The sequence below is a fragment of the Gadus morhua genome, chromosome 1 (assembly GCF_902167405.1).
Source record: "Gadus morhua chromosome 1, gadMor3.0, whole genome shotgun sequence".
NCBI lineage: Eukaryota > Metazoa > Chordata > Actinopteri > Gadiformes > Gadidae > Gadus > Gadus morhua.
Window position 1 is genome coordinate 27,113,596 of NC_044048.1, and position 27,206 is coordinate 27,140,801.

Genomic DNA, 27,206 nt, shown 5'->3' on the forward strand with positions numbered 1-27,206 from the left:
CTTGCCAAGACTAAGACTTTACATGACAACTCGGCCAGGGCCTATTTTTAACCACATGTTCAGTTTGTGTTAGCGGTTTGGACACGTCTGCTATTGCTCACTGTGTTGGTGTTTGTGTACAGTACAGAGGGGATGCAAAGTGGGACGTAAGAAGGGAAGGAATGTGTCTAACTAATTATTATAAATACAAGTAACAATGTCACTACTAGTACTTCTAGACAAAATAACCCTTATTATAAAGACAACATGATACCCATCTTAATGTTCATTTCAGGTTTATTTAGGTCATAATTATACATGAGATGAATTAAATATTTTCCCTAAAATGTTGCACACACACCAAGCGTGCATTGCTGTGCAACCAAGACAGTAGTCCTACGAAACAAACGTGCGCTGACAAAAGTCATTCCTGTTTCCACAGACCCGCCGGAACACTGGGATTGCGACCTAGAACCGTCTGACAGTCTAAAAAGAACGTATAAAAAGGTTTTCTCTTTTCTTGGTAAAACGACGAAGAGCCGATGCAGATAAGATAGTTATTACAGTGCATTAAAGACATGCAGAACACTTGAAAAAATTAAAAATAAGAAAGACATGGGAGCAGGGGAAATGAGGGCAGCGGCAAACGACTCTACCGCTAATTAAAAGTATAAAATCTTTGAGGAGCAACATGCCGTGTTAACAGACGCTCAGATAAAATGGGGTCTGCTGCCGTGAAATGAGGACAAACAGAGACTTTTTCGTCTTGCAGGGCGGGAGAAGAAATCCCCTCCCGTTTTGGTCAAAGCAAAAGACCATGGAGAAACGTGTACGGATTTGTAGGCCTTTTGCCATTATTTTTAGCGCCATTATTTTGAAAATATTGCTGAGGGGAACTTACGACTGAAGACTTCGAACTTGGAAGTGTTCAGATGAAATGTTGCTCCATCAAATGCACTATGAAACGAGAGTTCTTTTTTTTCTTTAACTTGTGCACTATTGCTACTAGATGCTCACATCAAAACGTATCGGGACGAACAGGGTTGATCACGTTAAAGGTTAAGCAACCGTATAGAAACATGTTTGTCCTCTCGTCTCCTCTACTCTGGCCTTTATTAAAACATTTGGTGCAGACAGAAAAAAAAAGTGCTCGGACGGATTGTTCAAATGCTCTCTTTAGTAAAAAAAGAGGAGTTGATCTTGAGGCTCATCGCGTTAGCACAACAGTCCCAACCATTAAAAGTCCGGTGACAAACACAAGACACCGCCTTAATGGAAGATTAAAAGCCTCTATGGTCTGAGCCAGCTTCAGCCACAATGTCTCAGAGATCACCAGGGTTTGGTGCCAGGTGTGCGCCTCGTTTGTTTCTTGCTCTATTTCTGATCAGTGTGTGAAAGCGTCCGCGGCCCTCGCTGCGGGGCCCCCCCCGGTCCTCACAGCTTGAGCATGAAGAACACCTCCTTGTTGTCCGGGTCGGGCGGGGCGCTGAGGGGCCTGGGGACGGGGGCTCTGAGGCCCGCCAGCTGCCCCAGCGGGTCGTGGCTGGTGCAGGGGCTGCAGGCCACGCAGCATGCCCCCTCGGGGTTCCCCCGCTCCCCGATGGGGCTGCCGATGCTCCCGCTGCGGCCCTGCGCCAGGCCCTGCAGCCGCTGCCTCTCCTGGGCCTGCTTGGCCCGGTTGGCGATGTAGCGCACCCGGCTCTGGCTCCTGGACGACGTCCTCCGCGCCAACGGCTCCTCCTCCTCCGCCTGCTGCTGCTGCTGCTGCTGCTGCTGCTGCTGCTGCTGCTGCTGCTGCTGCTCCGGGGGGGGGCGGTGCCCGGCCGAGTGGCGGGCCGGGGAGGAGAAGTCGCTGGCCGTCAGGGGCTCCACGTCCGTCAGCCGCCGCAGCTGCTCCGTCAGGGAGCTGGGGGGCCGTGTGCCGTGCAGGCTGCCCGCCCGGCGGAGGAGCTGCTCGCGGGGGGGCCGCGGCACGAAGCTGCGGCTGATGCTGCGGTACTTGCTGTCGAAGTTGCAGGCGATGTCGTCCGACGTCAGGTCGCCCAGGCTCTTGGACATGGAGGAGGCGGGGGCGGGCGGCGGGGCGGCCAGCGAGGCCCTCTTGGCGTCGGCGGACGACGACTGCTGCCTCAGGCCGTCCATGTAGAGGCGGCTCCAGGTGTGCCGCCGCTGGGTCAGCCCGCCGGGGGGGTCCTCCAGGGGGGAGTCGCCGCGGGGGGGCTCTCCCCGCGGGGTGCCGAGGGGGCGGGGGTGGAGCTCGTCGTCCGGGCGGGACGCCCCCGGCCACAGGTTGGGGTTCGACTTGCTCTTGGCCACCGGAGAGCCGTCGTAAGGGGGGCCGGCGTCGTAGGAGGAGCGGCAGGAGCTGACCCAGGGGGAGTCCGGGTTGGCCGAGGAGGAGGAGGAGGAGGAGGGGGTGGAGGAGGTGATGCTGCTGCCCGGCGGCAGGCCGCTGAGGCCCTTGCGGACCAGGTTGGGCATGGAGAGGTCGATGACCGTGTCGCTGGAGGAGATGCTGGAGGAGGAGGACATGCTGTCGCGGTGGCTCCCCGGGTCCACCTTGCTCCACAGCCGGTCGTTCATGGTGGCGTCCGTGCACACCTCCGGCACGCACGAGCGGCCGTCCGAGAGGACGGCCGCGAGCACGTGCCCCTCGCTCTTCGACCGCCGGACGGGCGGGTGGGACGGCAGCGGCGTGAACAGAGCCCTCCTGACGGGGGTCTTCTGAACGGCGGGGGCCCTGGTGCTTTGAGCGGCGGGGACGCCGCCCAGAGGCCCGGTCTGGGCGTCTCCGGGGTTGGTCCTTGGGGCCTGCCTTGGATCAGGTGTGCAGGAAGAGGCGGTGGGGATGGGGGTGGAGGTGCTGATGGCAACCCAAGGATCCTGACCGCACTGGGGCAGGGCGCCGGGGGAGGTGGGACGATGGGCCAGGAGGAGGGTCCCGGGGGACGTGGTGGTCCTGGAGAAAGGGGCGATGGGTTTCTTGGGGTGACCCCTGGTGGTGGGGTGACTGGGCTGGGTGTCTGACACCACCACCCCCACGTTAGGGGAGGCGATGGGCGTGGCACCGTTGGTTATTGCTGTGGATGGCGAGGGTGGGGGTGCTGGAGGAAGGGCACGGTGCGAGAGGGAGACGGAGGAGTGGGGGTGGAGGTGGTTGTTGGGGGGAGCTGCCGGGTTGGAGGTGGGGGGGCGGGTGGCCCGGTCGATGGCCTCCTCGCGGGACGGTGGTGGGAGGTGTGGGAGTGGGGCCGCTGGTCTCTGCTCTGCAACACACTCTGTGGAGGACGGGGACAGAGCACAGTTAGTGAATGACCAGGTGGAAGGATCGGATCATAGACTGACCAGGAGGCAACTTCTCACATACGAGAATCTGTTTCTTAGGAGTCTGCTTAAACAGGCAGTTATAGAAATTCTATACAGCTACACTTTTATTATTTAGCAATTATTTGAAGATGTATTTTTGATAGGGGAATATAAAGAATTAATTGAGAAAGATGATGCAATTCAAAAGTGCAGGGTTAGTGCAACATCGTCACCGTACCAAAACACTGTCTCCCTGTAGCACTGAAGTGACAAAGTGGCTGTTTGCTAACTTAATAAACCCCGGGCTATGCAGGCTTCCCTGCAGCGTTTCCACAGCACTTGATATGAACAGACAGGAGAAGGCCTGAGGCGGGTGTGATGCCCGGGTGACTGCCGCAGCCGCCATTTTGAGTGAGTGCCACCCCAAAAGGATCCATGCAGGTGTAGGTGGGATAACAGAACGTGAACAATGCACCAAACCTTAAAGTGCACATTTGTGAGTTTGCTGCCATTATCAACTTCTGCGGACAACTTGTTATCTAAAAGTGTTCTTAATTTCTCTTTTTACTGGGCAAACCCACATATATTTGGGAAATATCGTGGAAAGTACCCAGTAAACTACTAACATTGTTTACTCAGTGTATCTAGATTCTAGATATACTGAGTAAACAATGTTAGTGGCTGTAAATGGCTTTGGATTAAAGCTTTATTACAAAGCAATTTACAGTTAATGCAGATAGAGGTCATTAAGGAGCGGATAATGGTTATTTCTCAAGGATTTCTACAGGTTGGGCTACAGACAAAGGGGATTGGACCCAGTACCTGCTAGGTCCAAACCCAGCTGGGAGTTGTACACCCTAGCCATGACACTGTCCTGCCCCGTTTTAATGGTCCCCCATTTTAACCTGATGGCATCAAACTCACAGATGTTTTCAGTATTCAGTTGTTGTTTAACACACTGGACGGAGGCGACACAGGCTTAGGGTCATAGGTCATGGTGAAACCAGTGGATGGGACGGCGAGGTGGACAGTGAGGGTTTAGGGATTGATATTTCTAAGTGCGCAGGGGGAAGATTGCAGGGTTAGGTTTACCTGGCTCTGGTCATCCCTTCAGTTCTGCACTAGGGGCAGAGAGAGCGTGCAAGAAAGAGGGACAGAAGGAAGTTAGGATATTAAGATAGCAGAGGGACGGTGAATAGGGGAGAAGATAAAAGCACTTCAGACAGAGAAACACATCAGAGAATGAGGAAAAGGATCACAGCCTTTGAATTTCAAAGTCGGTACAGTGTGAGTATCAAGGCAAGAGTAAGTCTGATAATAAGCCTTCTTTTGTAAGCATAATCATATTCAAAGTGATTCAGGAATATTCGGCACTGAACTCTCATGTGGATCAGTAGGAATACCAAAAGCTTTCCATAAACTGTGCTTAACAGGATGTTCTGTAACATGAGAATGCATCCATTATACGTCTGGACGCATACCAACCCTAATCTCCCGACGGATTGAACTCTGGAGGAGCTCTCAGAGTCTTCGGCTAGGACTAGTGGATGTGAGCTCATTCATCTTGCAATACAGTTTTCAGTAGACACTTGAAAGCTAGATTCTAGCCTTCCTAATCTGGTCTAGAGAACAGTGGAGAGCTAGGTTCTAGCCTACTTAATCTGGTCTAGAACAGTTGAAAGTTAGGTTCTAGCCTACCTAATCTGGTCTAGAGAACAGTGGAAAGATAATAATAATAATAATTTAATATTGATAATAATTGATCAGTTTTATATAGCGCTTTTCTAAACACTCGAGCCTACCTAATCAAGAGAACAGTTGAAAGCTAGGTTCAAGCCTACCTAATCTTGTCGAGAGAACAGGGTTAGGAAAGCTAGGTTGTAGCGTATTTAAACTCTCCCAGAAGAGGAGAGTAAACCTAACTAAATCCGATCCAGAAGAGGGTAGAAGCTAGGTTCTAGCTTTCTTTGGGGTTGTAAGACTTACCAGTTATTTTATCTGCAGAGTGCGAGCATGAAGTGTTTAGGGAAAAGGAGAATAGAGCGTCTTAATGAAAGTATAGATTACTTAAGTGTGATTCAGTAAAACCGTGGAACAGGTATCAACTCTATTTGAGTTGGGTTTCACTAGCATTGGTTTCTAAATGGGTACATTGTAACCCATTGGTTGAGTATGATACGTCAAAACACACAACTGAGGGAACACATCAAAATTCGTACTTTGACTAATGGAGACAATGGAGTCTAAGTGAACAAGACTAGGGTGGCTCCTAACAGAGATAGGTATTCCAACTGGGAGAGGTATTCCAACTGGGAGAGGTATCACAATCGGGACAGGTGGTCTTCCCAAAGGGAGAGGGCTCTAGCCAACACCCCTATGCGGGCCCGGGCGACTGCTAGGGGGAGTCTAGCGTCTACGCCTTACCGGCGAAGAACATGGGCGTGTTTGAGCGCAACTCCTCCATCTTCAGGGCGAAGAGGGCATTCATCTCGCGCTGCAGCGTGCCTGCGGCGCGCTTGCGGCCCTCGTGGACGGTGCGGGGCGGGAATTGGTGGGGGGAGCCCAGCTGTCCCAGGCTGTACCAGCTGTCGGAGCTGCTGCAGTCGCTGAGGAACAGGGAGCTGCAGGGGGTGGCGTCGGCGAAGGAGGCGGACGAACAGGCCGTGCCGTAGTCGGGGGGCGGGGTGTTCTCCCATGGCCGATCGCTGTGGCGGGGGGAAGGGGGGGCCCTCGGTGGGGCCTGTGGGGGGGCCCGCGCGGGGGCGACGGCATTAGGGAAGCGTCTGCGGGGGAAGCTGCAGCTGCGGGCGTTCCTCTCGGACGGGTCCAGGGGACCCCGTCCGGCCGGGACGCCCAGGGACTTCCGGGCGTCGGAGGGGCCAAAGGGGACGGCCCCGAACAGAGACTGGGGGCAGAACTGGAAGCCTGGCTCAGGCTGAGCCCTGAGGTGGGGCAGGGTGTGTTTGGGGTCGGCTCCGGGCGGTACGGACTCCGGTAGGGCCTCAGGGTCTGGCTGAATGTGCACGGGGACAGCGTCGGGACCCTTCTCCTGCCTATCCTGCTCTGCCTGCCCGTCGCCGGACTGAGCCCTCCGCTCGGCCTCGGGGCTCTCCTGGGCGCCGCTCACGCACGTGATGCAGTTGGACGCCACGCCCACCCTCCCCGAGCCGTTGAGCGCCACGCGGGCGAACACCCCCTGGTCCAGGGGCTCCTGCAGCCGGAGCCGGGCGACCCGCCTCAGGGGCTCCGTCATGGGGCAGCGGCGGCGGCGGGCGAAGCGCGGGCTCTTACCTTTACCCTCCTCCGGGCGCAGAGCCCCGTTGGTGGTGCCGGGATGGTCCCGGGCCGCCCCGTTGTGGTGTTGGTGCTGCTGCTGCTGCTGGGTGGGGGGATCCTGGGGGTCTGTGCCGGCAGCCCCACCGCCCTGCTCCTCCGACTCGCGGTCCTCGCTGGCGCCCTCTGAGCTGTAGTCTTTGGTGTCGATGGCGATCTCCGGCAGGCCCTTCTTGACCTTGGGCTGGCCCTTGGTGGGGGCGCTGGCAGTGCGGCGCAGGAGGTGGGCGCCAAACGGGTGCTTGCGGCTAAGCTGAGCAGCAGCATGGCTGTCCAGGGAAGACTGCTTTGGGTTTCTGTGAAAAAGTCCTTTTATGCCGCTGGCCGCCCTGGCCTGTGACGGAGAGAAGCGGAGTTAGGGAGCAGAACGAAATGGACCTGAACACACGAGCACACACATGTAGAGGAAGTAACTGGCCTCTGGATAACGCCCATGAAACCAATAGAGACAATCTGTTCACATGACTGGTATTGGGAGACAAATTAGCTTTTTTTGCTAATGTTGTATTTGCATGCTTCGAACACTGGAATCTCATTAGATTACACAACAAATTACATATATCGACATATTTCCCTGTGTTAGCATTGCATCAGGTAAATATGTGTATCCTGAGTGAATCCTATCAGGATTCGCTTGACAGAATACGCTTACAGATGATGTAAACAAGTTATTCACATTAAACAGGTTCATTCTGGGTTTAAAGGGTTCATTTGACAATTAACCGAAAAATGAGGGATAATGATCATTTCAAGGGCAATTCCCCTTTTATATTAGTAACCATGGTTCACACCCTGGACATGTGGGTCAGAGCCCATACATGATCTCCATTGTTAGCTTGTTGTGATGAGAAAAGAAGCATACAATCATATTAAATTAAGGTATTTAGGTATGAAGGTATTCAAAGTTATTCCTGAATTATACTGAATACAGCAGCATAAGGTCACTTATAATAGTGACACTAACAATAATCCAATCAATATTATATCCGTTCATAATAAGATAGTTTTCTTGTAATAAAACAGTCAAATAATATGAACCAATCATTAGAATCAAACTGCAAAGAGAGCAATTTCGGGTTAACCCTTGGCTCAAACTGGCTGAATTTGGCATCAAGGGATTTCACTCTCATCCTTTTGTTTTGCAAGGGACATCCCATGAAACTAATGTGAGCCAATCAAATGCTGCTGTTGCAACCATCTCTCCAAGCCGTTAGACTCTAGACTTTAATTGAACTGGCACCGATCATTGAAGAATATGACCGCAAGTAATAAAGATGCAGAACAAACAACAAGTGATGGCATGGAATGAAGGTTAGGTGGTGGCAGGGCCATGTGTTTGCATATGGAGAGCAGGGAACGCATGAGCGGTCTGAGAAGGTTGAAGGTGAGGATAGTGTGGGAGAACAGCACAGAGTGCAGAACTGTGACACTGGAGACAACACCAACGTTGTGCAGGCAGGATGGCACTTGTGCACGGACACACTCAACAAGGACATTCCAGTACTAGGTTTCCCAACATATTCTGGCATTAAAGACTAACTTTACGACTTTTTTGGTTTGCTGCCATCTAGTGGTTAAAAACATGATAGGCCCACCTTGATACTCTTACTTGATGCTCACTTGATATTGCAAGGAGTGAAAAAAGTTCAAAAATCAATCTGAATCTAAAAAAAGATCACCATGGGTCAACTTTAAGGGCACTGCAGAACAATATGAAACAGTTTCCATAGGATCCCTGCCAAGCCAAGTCTTGAGTTGATTACATCACTCATGAATATTAATGTCACCGCTTTGACTGGCATTCAGCCTGAGAGACCAACAGCCACGGACTGCTTGTTAATATCCATCATGATGTTTCCTTGTTAATCAATTGCAAATCGTCTGGCAAGGGTAGCCAATCATGTGTGATGCAGGGCTAAGATCATACAAGCTGATCAAGACACAAGCAGACATCAATGGTTAGCTTCTCCTTATAATGGTACAAGATAACATATGAGCTGGTGCCAGGATTAGCAGAGAAGCAATGAAGCCTTTGCATTGGAAGTTACATGTTTAACAAAAAAGTTTGAAAAAAGGAATAAAACCGTCCAGGTCCACTTGATGCTGTAATACATTGTAGGTGGAATATTCTAATCAAATCGTTTTTTCTCATGAAAGATTCAAGTCATCAGATGAGCAACAGCAGTTCACAGTGACAGTTGATGGATTTTAACCTGAAGGGGGCAGCAAACTCAGAAAAGTCGTCTGGTTTGTAGTTACTCTTTAAATAAATACCCAATGGGCTTTCACAAACACAAAGAATGAAGTAGATCCAACTAGCCCCAGCCTTGACATAATATCTGTTGATCTGTGTATATGTGGTTGACAAAGACATAGAAAAACTTAAAAGCCATGGACAAAAAGAAAAGACACAAGTAAAGAGAAATAGAGCAACGAATATATGAACGAACTATAAATCTAACACTGTTCTTGATCAACTTAAAGAAAAAAAATAAAAAGAAAAATTATACATTGAAAAACAAAAAGATAGATGTCTGCAAATCTCTCCAACTCTATGCTCAAGGAATCGCAGCGACCAACAGAAACCTAATATCTAGGGAGCAGCTTGGGTGAACCCCGTGTCAATTTCTGTTGACTCAAAATAGTGCCAGTCAGTAGGAGAATTAATGACACCAAAGCACTGAGGTCAACCTCTATCCCTGATCGAACTCCACCTCCCCTTCCCTTTTTCTCGCTCTATCTTGCCCTGTCTCACACCCTCCCTCTAGCTCCCTCTCTCTGCCCCTCTCAATCACATCTTGTGGGTCCCACCAGTGACCTAACTAGCCGTTAGCAGCATTGGATCTACTTTAGAGGGTCAACGACAATGTTAGGGGGAAGGGAGTTCAAGCTTGTTACATGGTGTTATTTTCAACAACTCATGAGGTGCATGAGTTAGCCTTTTTCCGTTACAATGTTTTTCATTGGCTAGCGGCGGAGGGGTGGGTGTAAGAGGGGAGGGGTGGGTATAAGGAGGGGAGGGGGTGGTAGGGGAGGAGGAGAAGGAGGAGGCATGGCCTGGGTGGGGAGAGTAGGAGGAGAAGGGAGGCCCTGGGCAGTGAGAGGGTGCTTGCAGCGCATGCAAAATGCCGATTGGGCAGCACTACACCTGAGTTCTGAGTGGCAGCTTGAGGACTGCTAACCAAGTCCTGCCTCTACATGCAGAGATTGCTGGACAAAGAGGGCTCCACTGCAATTACAAAGAGAAGAAGAGCAGGAGAGAGCATTTAGAGAGGGGGTACGAGGGAGGCTAGAGAAGAGAGGAAGACAAGAAGACTAGAACAGGGTAGCGGTGGGGAGGGAGGGCACATAGATCAACAGCAGAGAAAGAGGGGGAACAGACAGGAAGTTGAGAAGCTGAACACATGAATATTCAGAGTGGTTTTGATTGATTGTTCTCACTGCGGTTTGAGGCATTGTATCAAAATAAAGTGTGAAAAAAGTGACTTACTGCCATATCGTATGTTTAAGAAAAACTATCCATCAGTCTTGTCCAAGATATAGTGAGACACACAAACATAATGGTGCTTTGTTTAGATGAGGTGAGATTGTAACATAGACTTCAGTCTTCCCAAGGAACGGACTCTGAATGTGTTACCCATGGTATAAATACATCTCCTTTCTAGATGTAACAAGACTAAAACATAACAGTAACACAATCTGCTGTGACCAAAATGAGTCCATTTGTCCTCGACTGAACGCAATTTATGAGATCAATATTCTAAGACCACACACACTTGAGAAAAAGAGAAGTGGTATGATAAATAAATACAGAATTAACCACGTTTCTAGTTTTGAATATATGTGATACGTGAATATAGGTCATTTCTTGGTGGAAAACCATCTCTGGAAAATATATATTAGTAAAGTACCAGTAATCAAATAAATTTTGATTTACAATCAATGATAAACCTGGGTGTCTGGGATGATATTGCTCATCAACATTCTGTGTGTGGCTCAATAAACAATACAGACCGTAGGCCGAGGTGGTAAAGAAGCAGCTGTCCCTGGTTTCTGGGTACCTACCTTACCGGTGATGTCATGAACAGCGATATGAACAAAGATCGAGGCCTCCTCCATACCTTCTAGGTACACATGGCGGTATCCTGAAGACAGGAACACAACGCTCGTGTATTAGGCTAGAGAGCAGCCCAGGACAGGCCAGAAGAGGACAAGCCAGGACAGAACAGGCTAGAACAGGATACCCTAACCACAGAGGACATTTCTTGAGGCCAAACACAAAGTTATTAATAATAGCTTTCGCAAGAATAATCATCATCGTGGAGCTTTTTAAACATAACATCTTTAGAAAGGAATGGTAAAAGTAGTTATGTCAGCCTCTAGATGAAGAGCATTAAAAAAAAAAAAGTGTTGTTTCCCAATGACCTCAGGAAGCCTATTTCAGAAGGGGCTTGGAGCATTGGACCGTAGCTTCCTTAGACATTGGATTTTTTGTGATAAAAAGTCTCATCCTACCAAAATCCCCCAAAGATATCCCAAACAGGAAACACGGATCCATGCATATCTATCAGAGCTTACAGCATAGAGTGGGCTCCCAATTTAAGACAGTACAGGCATCCCGTTTAATCTCCCCCAGTGCCATGCCTCCCTCCTAAGGATGGGGGGGGGGTGTGTGTGTGTGTGCATGCTGTGTTCCCGGGGGCAGCGACCTTACCCGTCATCATGCTGTTGAAGGCGATGGTGCGCTGGCCGATAAAGTCCTGTCCGATGGGGTCGTGGTCCCACACCAGGAAGCGCACCAGGGCCAGCTCGGGCATGTGCAGGGTGAATACCAGGGTCTCCTCCCACATGGGGTTGAACCCTAACGGGGGAGAGAGAGGAGGGAGGGGTTAGGAAGTGGGGCAGGTAGGAGTGCAGAGAGAGGGAGATTGAGCAGGGGAGGGGGGGGAGAGAATGACGATGGAAGATGTGTGGATAGGAAGAGGGAGAGAGGAAGGGAGGGAGGGGGCATTGTGGGCGGAGAGGGGGAGAGAGAGGTGCACAGAAAAAGAGACAGGCAGAGTCCGGGTTACATTCGGATAAAGGGAGGGAGAGGGAAAATATACCAAGAGAGAGAGACCGAAACCGAGACAGAGAGAGAGGGAGAAGTTGATTGATGGCGAGAGAGGCAGAGGGATACACAAATAATAAGGGAATGAGATGGAGAGAGAAAGGGAGAGAGATAAACAGAGAGAGAGCGGACAGTCAAGGATAGAGGGTAGGGAGCAAGCTCAGCATCATGAATAATTGAAGTGTGTGTGTGTGTGTGTGTGTGTGTGTGTGTGTGTGTGTGTGTGTGTGTGTGTGTGTGTGTGTGTGTGTGTGTGTGTGTGTGTGTGTGTGTGTGTGTGTGTGTGTGTGTGTGTGTGTGTGCACATCAGCGCACACGGGTAAGTAGACAGGGAGATGCTGTCTATGCATGTCCCCCAATGCTGGTCTCATCCATTATAGATCAAACTATATTCAGAACGGAAGCTAGCATGCCAAGTATCCACACACACACACACACACATCTCTCACACGTACACACGCACAAATCCATATCACACCAGGCCACAGGAATCCACAACATAACCACAGCTGCAAGCGCACACACACACCCCAGTGAGTAGCTTATCTAGATCCCGGTGGACAGTGGGTCAGATACTTCACACATACTACATCAATAGCTATGACATCAGCCATAATGATTTGATCAATATCCAGATCATTAAGGCTGTATTACACACAAAAGAGATACACACAAAAACTCACATATGATCTCAAAATCCCTTATATCCCTTAAAGCTTTACAGTAAAGCCACATAATAAATAAGTTATCAGCGATCAGGAGATTGAATTCAAACCCATTGGTATGGTCGTCGCTTATAAACTTGAACCATTCTGCAATTGTAACCTGATGTTATGATATCTGTATTGTCTGCAGGCTTGTGTGTATCAGTGATACTGCATGACATCATCTCCTGTTTGTTGTTTTAAAGCACCTTGAATTGCCCCGAGAGGACAAAAAGTATTTTGATTTGAAAACAAACAAATGTATTATTATTATTATTATTATTATTATAACATGGGTGTTTGGTTATTATTATTAGTGTTGGTGTAATTATTATTATATAATTATTATTACATAATAGTGTGTTATCATCATAATCATCATCATCTTGTTAATATTATGCACTTGTAAGTGTGGTGTGATGGAGGGTGGGGTCTCACCGTTGTCATCAACCACCCTGGTCTGCTCCTTGCAGCAGTCCGCCGGCAGGCCGATCACCTCCACCTCAACGAAGGGATCGATGATCTAACACAAACATACACATTACAGTCAGCACGTACATGATGATGAAAACCTGACACTAGCCGAGGCTGAGTAGCGGACATGTATTCAATCAGGACCAATTGGATGAGAGGTTCATTCATTTGTGACACGCTATGATACATTCATGTGTGAGAGAGACACAGAGAAAAGGAAAAGGGAGAGAGACAGACAAACAAACAAACATAGGTAGGGAAGGAGGCAGAGAGAGAGGGAGGGAAGGAGGGGGGAAGGCAGAGAGAGGGAGGGAAGGAGGGAGGGAGGCAGAGAGAGGGAGGGAGGCAGAGAGAGGGAGGGAGGCAGAGAGAGGGAGGGAGGCAGAGAGAGGGAGGGAGGCAGAGAGAAGGAGGGTTGTGGACATCTAGGATGAGAGGTAGAGAGACACAGTGTGTGTGTATAGTGGTACCTCTCCCCGGTCTCCAAGCATGGAGTCTTTGGGCTTGGGGAGCTGTTGTCCGCTGATGATCTTCAGGACCAGCTGCTTCTTCATCTGGCCTGGCAGGGGGTCCTCCAGGTGGGGGTTAAAGACACCTGGTGGCACGGTCACCATGGAGGACAGGTCAGACACAGGCACAGAATCACATTCAGCCCTGAGGGGCAATAGAGCACACCACCAGGTCAATACAGGACACCAGCAGGAGAATACAGGACACCATCAGGTCAATACAGGACACCAGCAGGAGAATACAGGACACCATCAGGTCAATACAGGACACGACCAGGTCAATACAGGACACCAGCAGGAGAATACAGGACACCATCAGGTCAATACAGGACACCACCAGGTCAATACAGGACACCATCAGGTCAATACAGGACACCACCAGGTCAATACAGGACACCAGCAGGAGAATACAGGACACCATCAGGTCAATACAGGACTCCATCAGGTCAATACAGGACTCCACCAGGTCAATACAGGACTCCACCAGGTCAATACAGGACTCCACCAGGTCAATACAGGACTCCACCAGGTCAATACAGGACTCCACCAGGTCAATACGGGACTCCACCAGGTCAATACAGGACTCCACCAGGTCAATACAGGACACCACCAGGTCAATACAGGACTCCACCAGGTCAATACAGGACTCCACCAGGTCAATACAGGACACCACCAGGTCAATACAGGACACCACCAGGTCAATACAGGACTCCACCAGGTCAATACAGGACATCACCAGGTCAATACAGGACGCTTGGCATCTTATCTTTTTATTGAGGTCCTTCCATTTTTCCTCAGCCTCACCTGTAAGTCGCTTTCGATAAAGTCTTTGCTAAATGACAGCACTTTAGATTGACCAACCGTTGTCTTTCGCATGGTATCGGGCCAATATCAATACTGCTGTCGACACTGTAGCCCGAAAACGAATAACAAGGCATATGAGCGCGTGAAGGTGACTCCGGTGAGGAGGACAGTGTGTGGCCTGACCGTACCTTCACACATGCAGGTGGGCTTCAGGGTGTAGCCACAGTTCCCGTTGCTGTAGAACTTGGCCCGGTTCAGCTGGAGCACACGACCCTCCGACTGGTAGTTCAGAGCCACTGAAACCAACGCACAGCGTCCGTGGGGACGGTCAGGATAAAAGGAGATAGTACATTCAAATTTGGTGTTCCCAGATGTGAAGTTCAGGAAAGGTAACCCTCCATCAAGACCCCTCTTAACTGCTCCTCGATCCCTGTGGAAGTATCACTCCCAGCCTGTACTTGTAATGCCATAATGTGTGCGCAGGGAATAACACCACAACGACTCTGCACTTGCACTGACGCTCGCAGCATGAAAAGAGTGGAAAGGTTTTCCACGGTTTACTCAAGGTGAAAAAATAGGAACAAACAAGCAGGAATAAAAACAAACCAAATGACAGACCTTCATCAATCTTACTGCTGAATAAGTGGTTAGGCCAAAAGCATACAGGTCACCCTTCTGTGTCGGTGGAGGCTGTCACAGCTCAAGGTAAAGCGTTTCTATTTATACACACAAACAAATAGTACCGAGTTGGCAGCCTGCGTTCCAGAAGGGCTGGGGGTTGAAGTTGGAGGAGTCCACCCGGTAGGACGAAGGGTAGATGCGCGAGAGCTGTCTCTGGTTGAAGTGGATGAAGGCTGCGGCCTTCTGCATCATCACCTGGTGGGCCTTGGTCTCGCTCAGGGAGGACACCTGCCAGCCGAGGCTTTCGGCTGGAGGGGGGGAGAGGGTCACAAACTGTTTCGGGACTAAAAACACGTCTGCGTAGAGGGAGGTGTGTGTGTTTGTGTCTTTGTATTTGCAGGGGTGTGTGTGTGTTTGTATGTGCGTGTGCAGGGTGTGTGTGCAGGGGTACGTGTAGATGTGTGTGTAGGTGTGTGTGTTGGTGCGTGTGTTGGTGTGTGCGTGTGTGCAGGGGTGTTTGTGCATGATTGCATGTGGGGGTGTTTTTGTGTTTGTATGTGTGTGTGCAGGGGTGTATGTGTGTTTGCGTGTGTGTGTCCATCAATGTGGAAGTCTTGTGCCTTTTTATCTGTCCATCTTTCGGTCCCCACATGATTAAGCAGACTGACGATTGGTCTTACCTTGGGCATCGATGTCATTGAGGCCCACAGAGCGGGTGTACTTGACCAGGTCTGACAACGCCCTGGACAGCTTCATCGTCTTCTTCTTCCTGAGAGGTCACAGGTCACAAAGGGTCAGAGGTTTAGATGAGCTTGGAATGAGCTTGGAAATAGGTGAATGGGATAAAACTAAAGACGGTGGCGACACCATGAAATACTTGGCCTGGGAAAATCTAAAAATATATATATACTGAGGCAACATTTTCCCTTTGTTTTTGTCAGCTGTAATGTTGACCAAAAATGTGTTGCACTGTCGTTGTTTTCACGTTCCACTTTCCACATCAATGACTAAACATCGCACCTTCTGATATAAAAAAATCTGAAGGTGCGATGTGCAAAATGACAAATAAAGTCATTTTGTCAGTGTGTTTGTGAATGTACGTGTGTGTTTGTCTGAGTGAAATTCTGTGAGTGTTTGGTGAGTGAATGAGTGAGTGAGTGTCCTACTTGTTGGAAAGTGGGACTCGGGAGGCGCTGCTAGAACTCTCTGGGTCTGTGTCGGTGTCTTCCAGGCTGGACGCCTTCTTCAGCTTACTGGCCTTTTTCTGGAGAGATGGCATCATCATCATCATCATCTTCATCATCATCATCACCACCAACATCATCATCACCATCATCACCATCATCATCATCACCACCATCATCTTCATCATCATCATCATCATCATCATCATCACCATCATCATCCTCATCCAGAACAGTAGCAGTTGATTCACTAATCCCAGAGGAAATTACTAAAAAATAACTAACAATAAGCTAAAATGCCTCAGGTGAATGATTCAGAACAGGTTAAACAAGGATTTGGGTAAAGGATCTGATATTCTCTGGTACTAGATAACCTCTACTAGGTGACCTGCGTGTCCCAGATAGAAGCTTTAGTGCACCAGTAACACGACCAACACTGCTAATTTAAGTATGGGCTGGGGTACAATACAAGAGGTTAAAAAATGGGGAGGCCAAGGATGAGGTTTAGAGAGCAGACAAGAGTTCAGTCTTGGTTTCTTATCGATTCATGCGTCTATCCTTGTGTGACGAGCCTGGAGTAGGTGCACCTCGGGGGTCCAGACCTTGCGTTTGGAGAAGCTCCCAATGAAGGAGCGACCCCCTCCCCGCTTGGTGCCGCTGGAGTTGGATTCATCTGCCGTGTCGGTGCCGTCGTCTCCTTTGCTCTGAGGACACACAAAAACAGACAAGCACATGGTGAACACACACAAGCACACGGTGAACACAATCAACCACAGGGTTAACACAATCAACCACAGGGTTAACATAATCAACCACAGGGTTAACATAATCAACCACAGGGTTAACACAATCAACCACAGGGTTAACACACACACACACACACACACACACACACACACACACACACACACACACACACACACACACACACACACACACACACACACACACACACACACACACACACACACACACACACACACACACACAGTTAACCTCTGGTTAAGAAGTGTAGTAGTACAATGTGCTTGGTGCGCATGTCTTTCGATTTATGATATAGCCAGCAGGTGGCGCTGTAGCTGCATTTGTAAATCTGGGGTTCAATAATAAATCTGATCACTGATGCCTCAAAGCCTCAACGGGTACTTGGTTTGATACCCTTCTGTGTGGAGTTGTTATGCACATGTTCAAGAGGATTTACTCCCGGTACAACAAGTATGCTATGGTGCATGGGTAGCCTGTGTGTTAAGAGCGCTTGGCAAGAAAGAGAGTAAGATTCTGCTAACCAAAAGGCCTATTCTGGGTACATAAAAGGTTAACACATTTCTGGCTAATGTTCCAATCCTTATAACATCACATTGAGAAAGTGGAAAGCAATGCTGGCTGGCAATGATTTAATTTTGAGAAATAAATATTTTGCATTTGTTGCATATAAATGTAAAGAAGAAGAATAAAATATGTTTCTCCATGCAGTTTGTTTTTTTCCTCCAAATAATCAAAATATTGTTGTTTTGCTGAAAAGTAAATTGGATGTTAAAAGGTACTATATCTGATTAAAACGTTGATTGGGATTGTGTGCTTATGAGCAAGCTTTGCAGAGCGGAAGCAAAACTCGTTAGGTGAGTGCAGCGGGCTCACTGACACACTGAAGTGCCCACTTAATGCACACGCACACAAGCGCCCCAGGCTCCCCAACTTGATTACGGAGCTAGAGTGTTTTAGCGAGAGAGAGAGAGCGAGAGAACGACTGAGAGAGAGAGAGACAGATAAAGAAAAGCCACCGGAGAAGAGCAGGAGAAAGAAAAGAGAAAGAAGAACAGAGAGGAGAGAGGAGAGAGGAGAGAGGAGAGAGGAGAGAGGAGAGAGGAGAGAGGAGAGAGGAGAGACAGACAGACAGACAGACAGACAGACAGACAGACAGACAGACAGACAGACAGACAGACAGACAGACAGACAGACAGACAGACAGACAGACAGAGAAGAGCGAATGATAGAGAAATCAGGGACGAAAGGATTTTCAAAGAAGTTGCAAGCCAAGGCAGCAGACTTTACAACCATAACATGAAACCAAAAGGGGGACACCTTTTTAAAAGAGGTATGGTTCATCCTCAATTGAATGATGTGGTGGTCATTGTAGTCTGCATATTAGCTTGAGTTTTACCATCTTCTAGATGTAGATGTTTGAATGTTGTTGCCTTATGTTGCTCATATTACAATTCTGTTTTTATTTTGTATCCAACCTTTATTTATTCTTGTTTTTTTAGGGTGGGGGGAATCAGGGAGAGGGTCTGTATGAAGTAAGAGAAGGCTTTCTTTTTAATTATTGTGGGAAAAAACACAAACAAATGAGCCGGTCCCTGAAGCAGGTGTGGGCGGTACAAGCACAGATCACATGACCCACCTTGGGGCTTCCTTGGTCCGTCGTGGGCTTCCCGGTCGGGGGCAGGCCGGCGATGGTGAAGCTGTCAGGGTCCTCCCTGTCCCGGATCTGAGACTCCTTCATCAGGCTGTCCAGCTTCTTCTTGGCCAGGCTCTCGACCTGCTTCCTATTGGCTGACGTCTGCAGGGGGAAGAGAGGCGGGGGGAGAGAGGGAGAGAACAGTGTGAAAGGGAAGCTATGAAAGTTAAGGAAGATGTGTAGCGGAACCTCAGCCACCTCAGCCTTTCTCTCGGCAAACAGAACCGAGCCAATACAATCTTTAATAGGGCTGGGTATCGTGGCCAATTTCCTAAATCGATTCGATTTCAATTCATAAGGTTCTGAATCGATTAATCACGATTCGATCTGCTCTTAAATAATGAAAATGGCTCAACTATGTTACAAAATACAAATGTAGCCTACTTTCTTTTTTCTCTTCACCTTAAACAACAGGTTTTAAGTCTCAAAAGTGCAATTTTGAAATAAGAAAGGAATTGCAAGTGAAAGTGTACTTGAACTACCACATTCCATCACTGCAAATTGCATTTAGGCATTGTTAATTGAGGTGCAAAAATAATAATGGTAACAAAAATAAAAAATCGATCTCATGCCCTATGAATCGATATTGCAAAATCTTAATGAAATCGATCCAAAATCGATTACATCGATTTTTTTTAACCAGCCCTAATCCTTAATAAGATGTGTTGGGATTGTTCAACTATTTATTGAACTTGAATACCTACTTATGATGCGCAGAAAGACTATATTTGCATTAGTAGGAGTCGAGACTGAGGGATATGAGGTCCTAAAAAGCAGACATATTTTTTTGCCAATAGTGGTGTGCTTGACGGGGATGACGATGATGAACGTGACGACACCATGATGACATAGTTTGCTTCGTGATGTCATCAGGAGGAGCCAAGCGGCCCGTAACCGCTATCGTAGCTTTTGCACCAGCATCATGCTATCACTGAACCCTCTGGAGTTAAAGTCTGATGTAGTGTTCATGAATGGGCTACATGGGAGGACCAGCAAACACCTGCTCACCTCGTCCCCTAGGTGGCAGAGTGCTACCACAATCCATTGTGTTAATTAATGATGTGTTCAGTAAGTGCATGCTCATGACACTTAAAGCGGACACATTATACCACCAGGTGTGAGTGTCGAAAAATCTGCCCCGTGTGAGTGTCGAAAATCTGCCCCATATGACACAGATCTAGGTGGACACGCCCACTAGTGATGTCATATGGGGCAGATTTTCAAAACGGCTTGTAAGGCTAATCACACTCACACCTGGTTGCATAATATGTCCCCTTTAAACAAGGACCACTGTAAGTGTAACCAAACCTATGGGCAAGATACTGCAGCATACTTTAAACATTTGTAGAGGTTTCAGACTCCATGCATTTTACGTTAGAGAGATTTTTAAACTATTTGGTAATGTTTAGAGAACCCCATTTTTTTACCAAATACTTTAAAACAGGCGGTATGAAATGAGTATATGTTGTGGTGAGGGGAGCGGGGGGTTTCTGAAGTAAATGGGGATGCTACAGTACCTTCCACTTTGAAAGAAGAGAGCAACATTGAAATGGGCAGAGTGAGAGAGAAGAGAGGGAAACAAAGGCCATGAGACAGCAAACAAGAGATTTCCGAAAAGACACGCATGCACGCCATCACACACAAATAAACAAACACACAAACAAAGATTGCGTTCACAAAAACACACTCACACAAACACAGAAAGAAACAATCAGCGAGAGAATACAATTTAAACAGAGCAAGGGTTAAGGTACTGTATGTACAGCATACATCCCCCACGGCAAAAAAATATCTAACGGCACAAAGAAAACACGGCCCTCATCTACAGCAAGACACGGTGAAGAGCTCTGCTGAATGGTTCCCTCATATATGAATCACGAAGGGTGGCCCACATTGTGTTGTAATTCCCAGGGAGGTCACCCCCTCAGAACCTTCCAGAAGGCTGCCACACCCCAGGCGCCATAACTCATTAACAAACAAATTGGAAATTCTTTCATTATTGATTATTTCATTGTCTGTCCTCTTCTGCTGAAGGTATCCAACCTGTGCCTGGGGCTGTCTGCACAGACAGGCAGAGGTGCATGTAGTGGATGATTTGGGGAACAATATACCAAATGACTGAATTCCCCAGTAGGGGAAATACGTGTCCCACTGTTATATTTATTAGGTACATGTTTCTGTCCCATTTGGAAGATTGGAAAATCATTTCTAATCACATTTCCAAACTATTTAATCACTTTTATGATATTTTGTTATATATATATAAAGATATAGATAAACTGTATATTTAGATAAAAGATATAGATGTAGCTCTAGATATAGATAGATAAAAAATGTAGAGTTGGGAAGAACGCTATTTACATGGTCCTACGCAACTTGGTTAAATGGAACAAGGAAAAACTGACCAATAGAATTGAAGGCGTCATGTAGGAGTTATTTATGTAGGGTTGGAACTAGACTGAAGGGCAACGCTTGCGTTTTCCAGTCTCCGTTTCACATCAGCACGAGGATGCGTGTGTGTTTCCACACACACACACACACACACACACACACACACACACACACACACACACACACACACACACACACACACACACACACACACACACACACACACACACACACACACACACACACACACACAGATCTGTGAACCCATAAACAGACCATTTGGGGCGAGGAAGAGGAGGAGGAAGAAGAGGAGGAGCGGGGTAGGGTGAGGGGAGGCGTGCAGGGTGAACATACGTCTCCGTTCATTAGTTTGCAGTCATCCTCCATCTCATCTGCGCTGTCCTCGTCTGAAACATCGCCCTCCTCAGCGTCCTCGTCGATGTTGGGGGGCAGTTTCTTCCCCTGGGGGGGCAGATGGTAACACAGTGTTCACATTAACATCACACAGAGGGAAGGGCCCGTGTCCATGACGTTGCACTCAGCATGGTGTTTAGATGACAACACATTTGGACTTTCCCGCCTTTTTTCCACAAATGTGTGGTGTGGTAGTTGGATGGGTTAAAGTCTTCAAACATATTATTATTATTATGAAGAAAAAAAAAAATTACCAATTGATTGCCGTCCAAAAGCTAATTAGGAAGAAAATAAACTCATTTCCTTTAAGTTTTGATCAGGCTCCGTGATATGTTTCGGCACCTGTCAGCCGCTTTTATTTTGTAGTGACACCTGGGAGATGTCAGTTGGCTCTGCTCTGAGTGACATCCCCCAGGATGAAGCTCTGCACTCCATTACTCGTTTATAGCAATTATAAGCTCCGCCTGTTGCTCTCTTCAAGGTTTGTTTTGATCCAATGGGAAAGCAATCGTCCTCCATCACCATGTCAACAAGATGGCCGTCAAGGTGACTGCATTCCCAGTAGTATGGAAACACGCCTGGACTCCTCAAGAAGAGATGCAGACTCATGTGCTGAAGGACAGGGGTTAAGTGTGCTACCAGCTCACTACTCATCATAGTCCTACTACTAGAGGCAGGATAGTGTTGTGGCTAGGCTGTTGAAACCCTGCAGCTAAAGGTTGTTTGTTTGATCCCCACTATCCCCAGCCACAGACCACAGTAGGCATCCTGCCCAAACCCTGACATGCTGCTTCGAGATGTGTATCTGAATTCAGTGGGAGTCACTGTGGATAAAAGTGGTGTACCAACTGACTAAAGAGTAAAATAGTACTGAAGTGGAGGGCTATTAAATACACTTTTAGGAGGACGCACCAGAAGCACTTGGGATTCTCTTGTGGGGGTCAACAGTTGCAGTTCACACAAAGTCTGCGCCCTGCTATTTCAATATGAACCTAATTTCAATAACCATCCATTAAAAAATCCAATGTAATGGGGGTTATCTTGAGAACCAGATTGCACATGGTGCCGTTGTGCTGAACTGCCCCCACCACACGCCCTCATGTCTCCAGGATGGAGGATTCTAGCCCGGTCCCCGCACAGGGCAGCCTGGCCTTTACTTTACAGCAATCCTCCGTTGGCCATAGATTCTCATTAACCCCACAGCCAAACCTCTGCCCCACCCTCCATGGAACAGACATTCAGTCCACGGCAAACTACTTGTTAGAATGCACCAGTCGTTTGTTTCATAACACAGCTCCCATTCATGTTGTAGGTTAAACACCATGTAGCTGACTGCACACTAGGATTGATATAGTTTGGTCCCATTCCACACCAGAGCAGGGTTTCAAATGACCTTTAAGGAAATTCTTTAAACTACAAGAACTATTATCTATCTTGTACTTTCTAAGCAGATGGAGAGGATATTCCTTGTGTATACAGCGTACGACTGTCTGTTTGCTTTAGGCTAATGGGCTTCAGCCAAATGGCCAGATTGTTTCAACCAAAACAAAAGCTGCTTAGAAAGCAAAAGAGATTTGCCATCAATATATTTCAATGCCATTTTCTTATTTGAAGTAAACAAGATTAGTAAATCGGATTCTTCCTTTGAAGATAATTACATATTTCTGTTCAAGGCTGGTAAAACTCGTAGCTTTTTGGGTTGCACCAGGTTACTTTACTTCATCTACATTGTCCCTGTAGTTTACCAGTACCGCTCAGGCAGTCTACACACAGCGACAGCTGGGCCCTTACCTTGACCAGGATCTTGCCCCGCAGTGACTCAGGCGAGGGCAGGTGTCCGCCGTCGTGGGCCTTGACGCTGGACAGGTCCAGCTTGTCTCCCAGGATGTCGCTCAGGTACTCCGCCATCTTCTTCTGCTGCGGGACGCTGCAGTGGTTCTCGATTGACAGGATAACAGGGTAGCTGGAGGGGGAGGGGGGGGGGGGTATTTGTTGAGATCTGGGAGCAAACAGTAGCTGGATCTGGGCTAGGTTAACAGAGTATTGATTCAATTTGCCAACCTGGCCACCACGGTACATTGCTCCATTTCAAAGATCTAGCATATATACATCAGTGACACCTCAGACCACACAAGACCCACAACATCTAGCCCTCTTAAAAGCGATGCCTGTGAGTGTATATTGCTGACTTGTAAAAATATTTAATTTGATTTTAATCTAATGGCTGGGCACACAAAATCTGAAGAATTCATTTGAGGCCAAAGTCGCAATTAATATTCCATTCACTATGCAGTCTTAATCCGGTTTAAGTGCAGTCAAAGACCTCACTCTGTTAAGTCTGACCGGTTCAAAAGACCCCAATTTGACCCTGGTCCCCAGACTACCCCACACTTGTTAGCACTGTTGACATCCTCCTTTTAACCTTTGACCTGTTGAAGTGTTGGAAGTGTCGACGTGCGATTGCCACTCTATCAAGGAGACACCACATTCAAATAATTGGATTTGTGTTGTCGGATTGATCGTCTTTTTTTTCAGTTTGAAGCAGAACGAATCCACAGTGTGGAACATCTTGACTAAACAGCACATTTTTCGCCCTTCAGTTAACAAATACATGGAGCTACCCTGGGAGGCGGACACATTTTGACCTTTCCGAGCTCAAAGACAAAGCGTGGTTTAAAATGGGACAAGCTTGAAATAATATCCATGCAACAAATCAAAAATAACCCAGGTTATCTGACGGATAGGACAGCGCTTTGTTTTACTGTCTTAATGGCTTCTAAAATACTCAAGTAGTGGGCTAGCCCGATCAGCATCAAATCCTTTTCTACGTCCTATTAAACCTAGATTTGATGGTACGCACTCGTTATATAACTATTTGAACGAAGCATCTTGAAAATAACCTTGCACCACTCAGGCAGTTTTTTGGCATTGCATTCCTGCCTTTGAATTCCATTCACATTGAATGCAGTTAATAACACAGAGGCTATTTACACAGAGGCACATTCAAGAGAAAAATGAAGTCCCATTCACAAACCCATCGGGCCATGACGGGCCTTCCCTCTCCTCCCATTCTCCATGGAGGAGAGCTAAGCCTCACCCCTCCTCACCCGTCCTCACCACCACCTTGCTTGAGGAATATCCTCCCTAAACCCCAGCCCGCTTTGATGTCCGACCCAGTCTTTCACCTGCTCCACTCCTCAACAGCAGATCAAAGAATGCAGCGAGTGAAAAAAATGATAATGCGGTTTTCCCAAAACGTGTGTACACACGCGCACACGCACACACGCACACACACACACAAACACCCCCTTTTTTACTCTACTCGTGAGACAGAGATCTATAAATAGCCCATTTTTTCACAGCAGCTCCCAGATTGTGAGCTTGTCGATAGGATTAACACCCTCCGACGGTGCCGCAGGTCTGGGGCGGCATCATATCAGGATCATCTCATGCAAGGTTTGTGTGTGTGTAGGGATGTGTGTGTGTGTCTGAGAGTCTGTGTGTGTGTGTGTGTGTGTGTGTGTGTGCGTGCTTACGTGTGTGTGGTCCTCGCCCATGTATTGTGTGACTGTGGATATCATTCAGACAAATAAAAAATGTATTACCCACAGAATAAAGTCTGCATGTTCATAACCACGACGTGGGAAGAATTTAATTTTTTCAGGCATTGGCCTAGAAGGCGAGTTAATTTGCTTTTGTCATTATATTGATCTGAATCACACAGGCTAATGATGCACACATATTAGCACATTTATCTCCCATTAATTTATTGCTTGAAGGATGAGGGTGGAGGACGGGGCCCACTGTAACATATTAAGACCTACCCCTTTAGAGAACTACAGTTCCCATGAGCTGAGAACCAGCTCTCGTCAAATCAAACTGAGCTTTTTAGGCATTGGAACCGAAATGAACCGTGACTGCACGCTCCATGGAGAACGGATCCTGTGAGCATGACAGCAGCTATTTGTTGAGGGCTGGAGGACTCGATGTTATCATGTTGCAGCACTCTTAAATTGGAAAGCCCTTATTAGTGTAACACTAGAGTTTTTTGTCTGTTTGTTATTATAACCTGAAAAGGGAATCTGTTTTAACAAACGGCTGGGATGTTCATTAGCCGATACATGCGACCCTGCCGCAACCAACCCTGCAGAGACATCACACTTGGAAGTGTCTGTCCAGATGTATGGACGGATGTATCAGACCCATCAGGCCGGCAGTCCACTGGGTAGGCTTATCTATCCATTAGCTCCAATAGATCTCCACATCTATTTCAATGTAATGAACCTCCGCCGGATTATACATCGTCCAGAGCCATTTAACCGAGCGATCTCTTATGGGAGGCTCACTGGCATATTATGATGGTCCCATAGGTCCCCGTGTACACCATAATCCGTCCTGTAAAAATACAGCTCGCTGCGCCTGGGAACACACCGGCAGGATCCCTTGCTCAGCCAGACGCGGAGCGGCACAATATGCATCATATATAGTTAGGTAGAACCCATGGAGCCCTGCGATTGAATTCCACGGGTCATTATTCCGGCGCTTCTAGCTTCCCACTAGATTTCAAACAAATGAACCTCTTCAGAGGTGAGTGCTAACCTGCGGTGACAGCATATATGCCCGTAAAGAGGCTTTGGCGCCTGCATTTCCATATGCTAGCGAAAGGACACCCACTCGTGCACACACAGAAAGGTACGCACGCACGCACTCTCACAATCACCAGGGAGCCGTAGTACGCTAAATGCCAAATGGGTTGTGACAGCACCCATGACCAGGATAAGCTTTAGAGAGGATTTAGCCCAACATGCTATAGAACGAACACACACACACACACACACACACACACACACACACACACACACACACACACACACACACACACACACACACACACACACACACACACACACACACACACACACACACACACACACACACACACTTCAAAGCAGTGCCAATGCTAAGGGGGGGTTGATGGGTACCGCTAGGTGGCCGCACGGCGTGCAGGAAACTCACTCGTTCTTGACGAAGGCGTTCTTGTTGATGGTCTCGATGACGTCCTTGAAGAGGATCTTTGAGGTGAGCGTGTAGCCGTGGTGCACGATGGGCTCGCCGTCCTGACCGTCCCAGCAGTCCACTGAGAGTGAGTGAGTGAGTGAGTGAGTAAATGATTGAGTGAGTGGATGAAAGAGCAAGCTTTAGATTTTAACACATTACACACATTTTTATCTCCTCTATCAAACAAAGACACATTTCATTGCCGTTCGTCATTAGCTTCGTGCAGTTCTTTGTGGTGTGTTCGTATATATATATATTTTATGACAAGTCCCTGTCTATTTTTTCTCTCCCCCTCTATTTTTAGTTTCACTTATTGCCGTAGCCCCAAAGGTCAGCATTTTCTTTGTTAATTACTATTTCATTTTTCTGCATTTGTGTGCATGTTTTGAATAAAAACCCAGCACTCTGTGTAACCCTGCGTTCACACCAAAAGATGCATTTGCTGCCCGAACGCGTTGACGCCTGAGTTTTGCGGCGCGTCAAATCAAGTTTTGCGGCGCGTCAAAGTTTTGCGGCGCGTCAAAAGTTGAAATATTTCAACTCGAGCAGCATTTGACGCGCCGCAAAATACGTGAACGCGCCCTTCGCCCGTGCCCGGCAGCGGGCACGGGCATGCCGCGCCGCAAATCAGATTTTGACGCGCCGCAAATCAAGTTTTGCTGCCCGTTTTCTCGGCAGCAAATGCTGCGGCAGCAAAGCAGCAACGCGTCTCTACATTCACTTTGAATGGGATCACGACGCGCGTCAACTTTTTGCATCTTTTGGTGTGAACGCAGGGTAAGAGGTCACACGCCTGTTAACTTCTTCCTATGATATCGGGGAAATCTGCAATATTCATATAATATTTTTATAGACATAGAA

At 47.9% G+C, this 27,206-nt stretch overlaps 1 protein-coding gene across 6 annotated transcripts in view; it reads right to left on the reverse strand.

The window, feature by feature from the left end:
* Window positions 1–258: 258 nt before the first annotated feature.
* The window catches only part of plch2a (phospholipase C, eta 2a), a 134,294-nt gene continuing 107,346 nt past the window's right edge, over window positions 259–27,206 (reverse strand). For 5 of the 6 annotated variants that reach the window (XM_030360352.1, XM_030360360.1, XM_030360376.1 and 2 more), the window contains 16 exons: window positions 26,304–26,424; window positions 23,079–23,250; window positions 21,228–21,335; window positions 20,000–20,005; window positions 18,426–18,584; window positions 16,627–16,728; window positions 16,007–16,104; window positions 15,521–15,609; window positions 14,963–15,148; window positions 14,408–14,515; window positions 13,377–13,501; window positions 12,871–12,955; window positions 11,333–11,479; window positions 10,684–10,763; window positions 6,577–6,952; window positions 259–3,257 (listed from right to left, as the gene is read on the reverse strand). In XM_030360352.1, the coding sequence (XP_030216212.1) occupies window positions 1,414–3,257; window positions 6,577–6,952; window positions 10,684–10,763; window positions 11,333–11,479; window positions 12,871–12,955; window positions 13,377–13,501; window positions 14,408–14,515; window positions 14,963–15,148; window positions 15,521–15,609; window positions 16,007–16,104; window positions 16,627–16,728; window positions 18,426–18,584; window positions 20,000–20,005; window positions 21,228–21,335; window positions 23,079–23,250; window positions 26,304–26,424 (3,806 nt within the window). In that variant the 3' untranslated portion in view covers window positions 259–1,413. The remainder of the gene's footprint in view (window positions 3,258–6,576; window positions 6,953–10,683; window positions 10,764–11,332; window positions 11,480–12,870; window positions 12,956–13,376; window positions 13,502–14,407; window positions 14,516–14,962; window positions 15,149–15,520; window positions 15,610–16,006; window positions 16,105–16,626; window positions 16,729–18,425; window positions 18,585–19,999; window positions 20,006–21,227; window positions 21,336–23,078; window positions 23,251–26,303; window positions 26,425–27,206) is intronic. The other variant, XM_030360344.1, reaches the window with a different exon arrangement.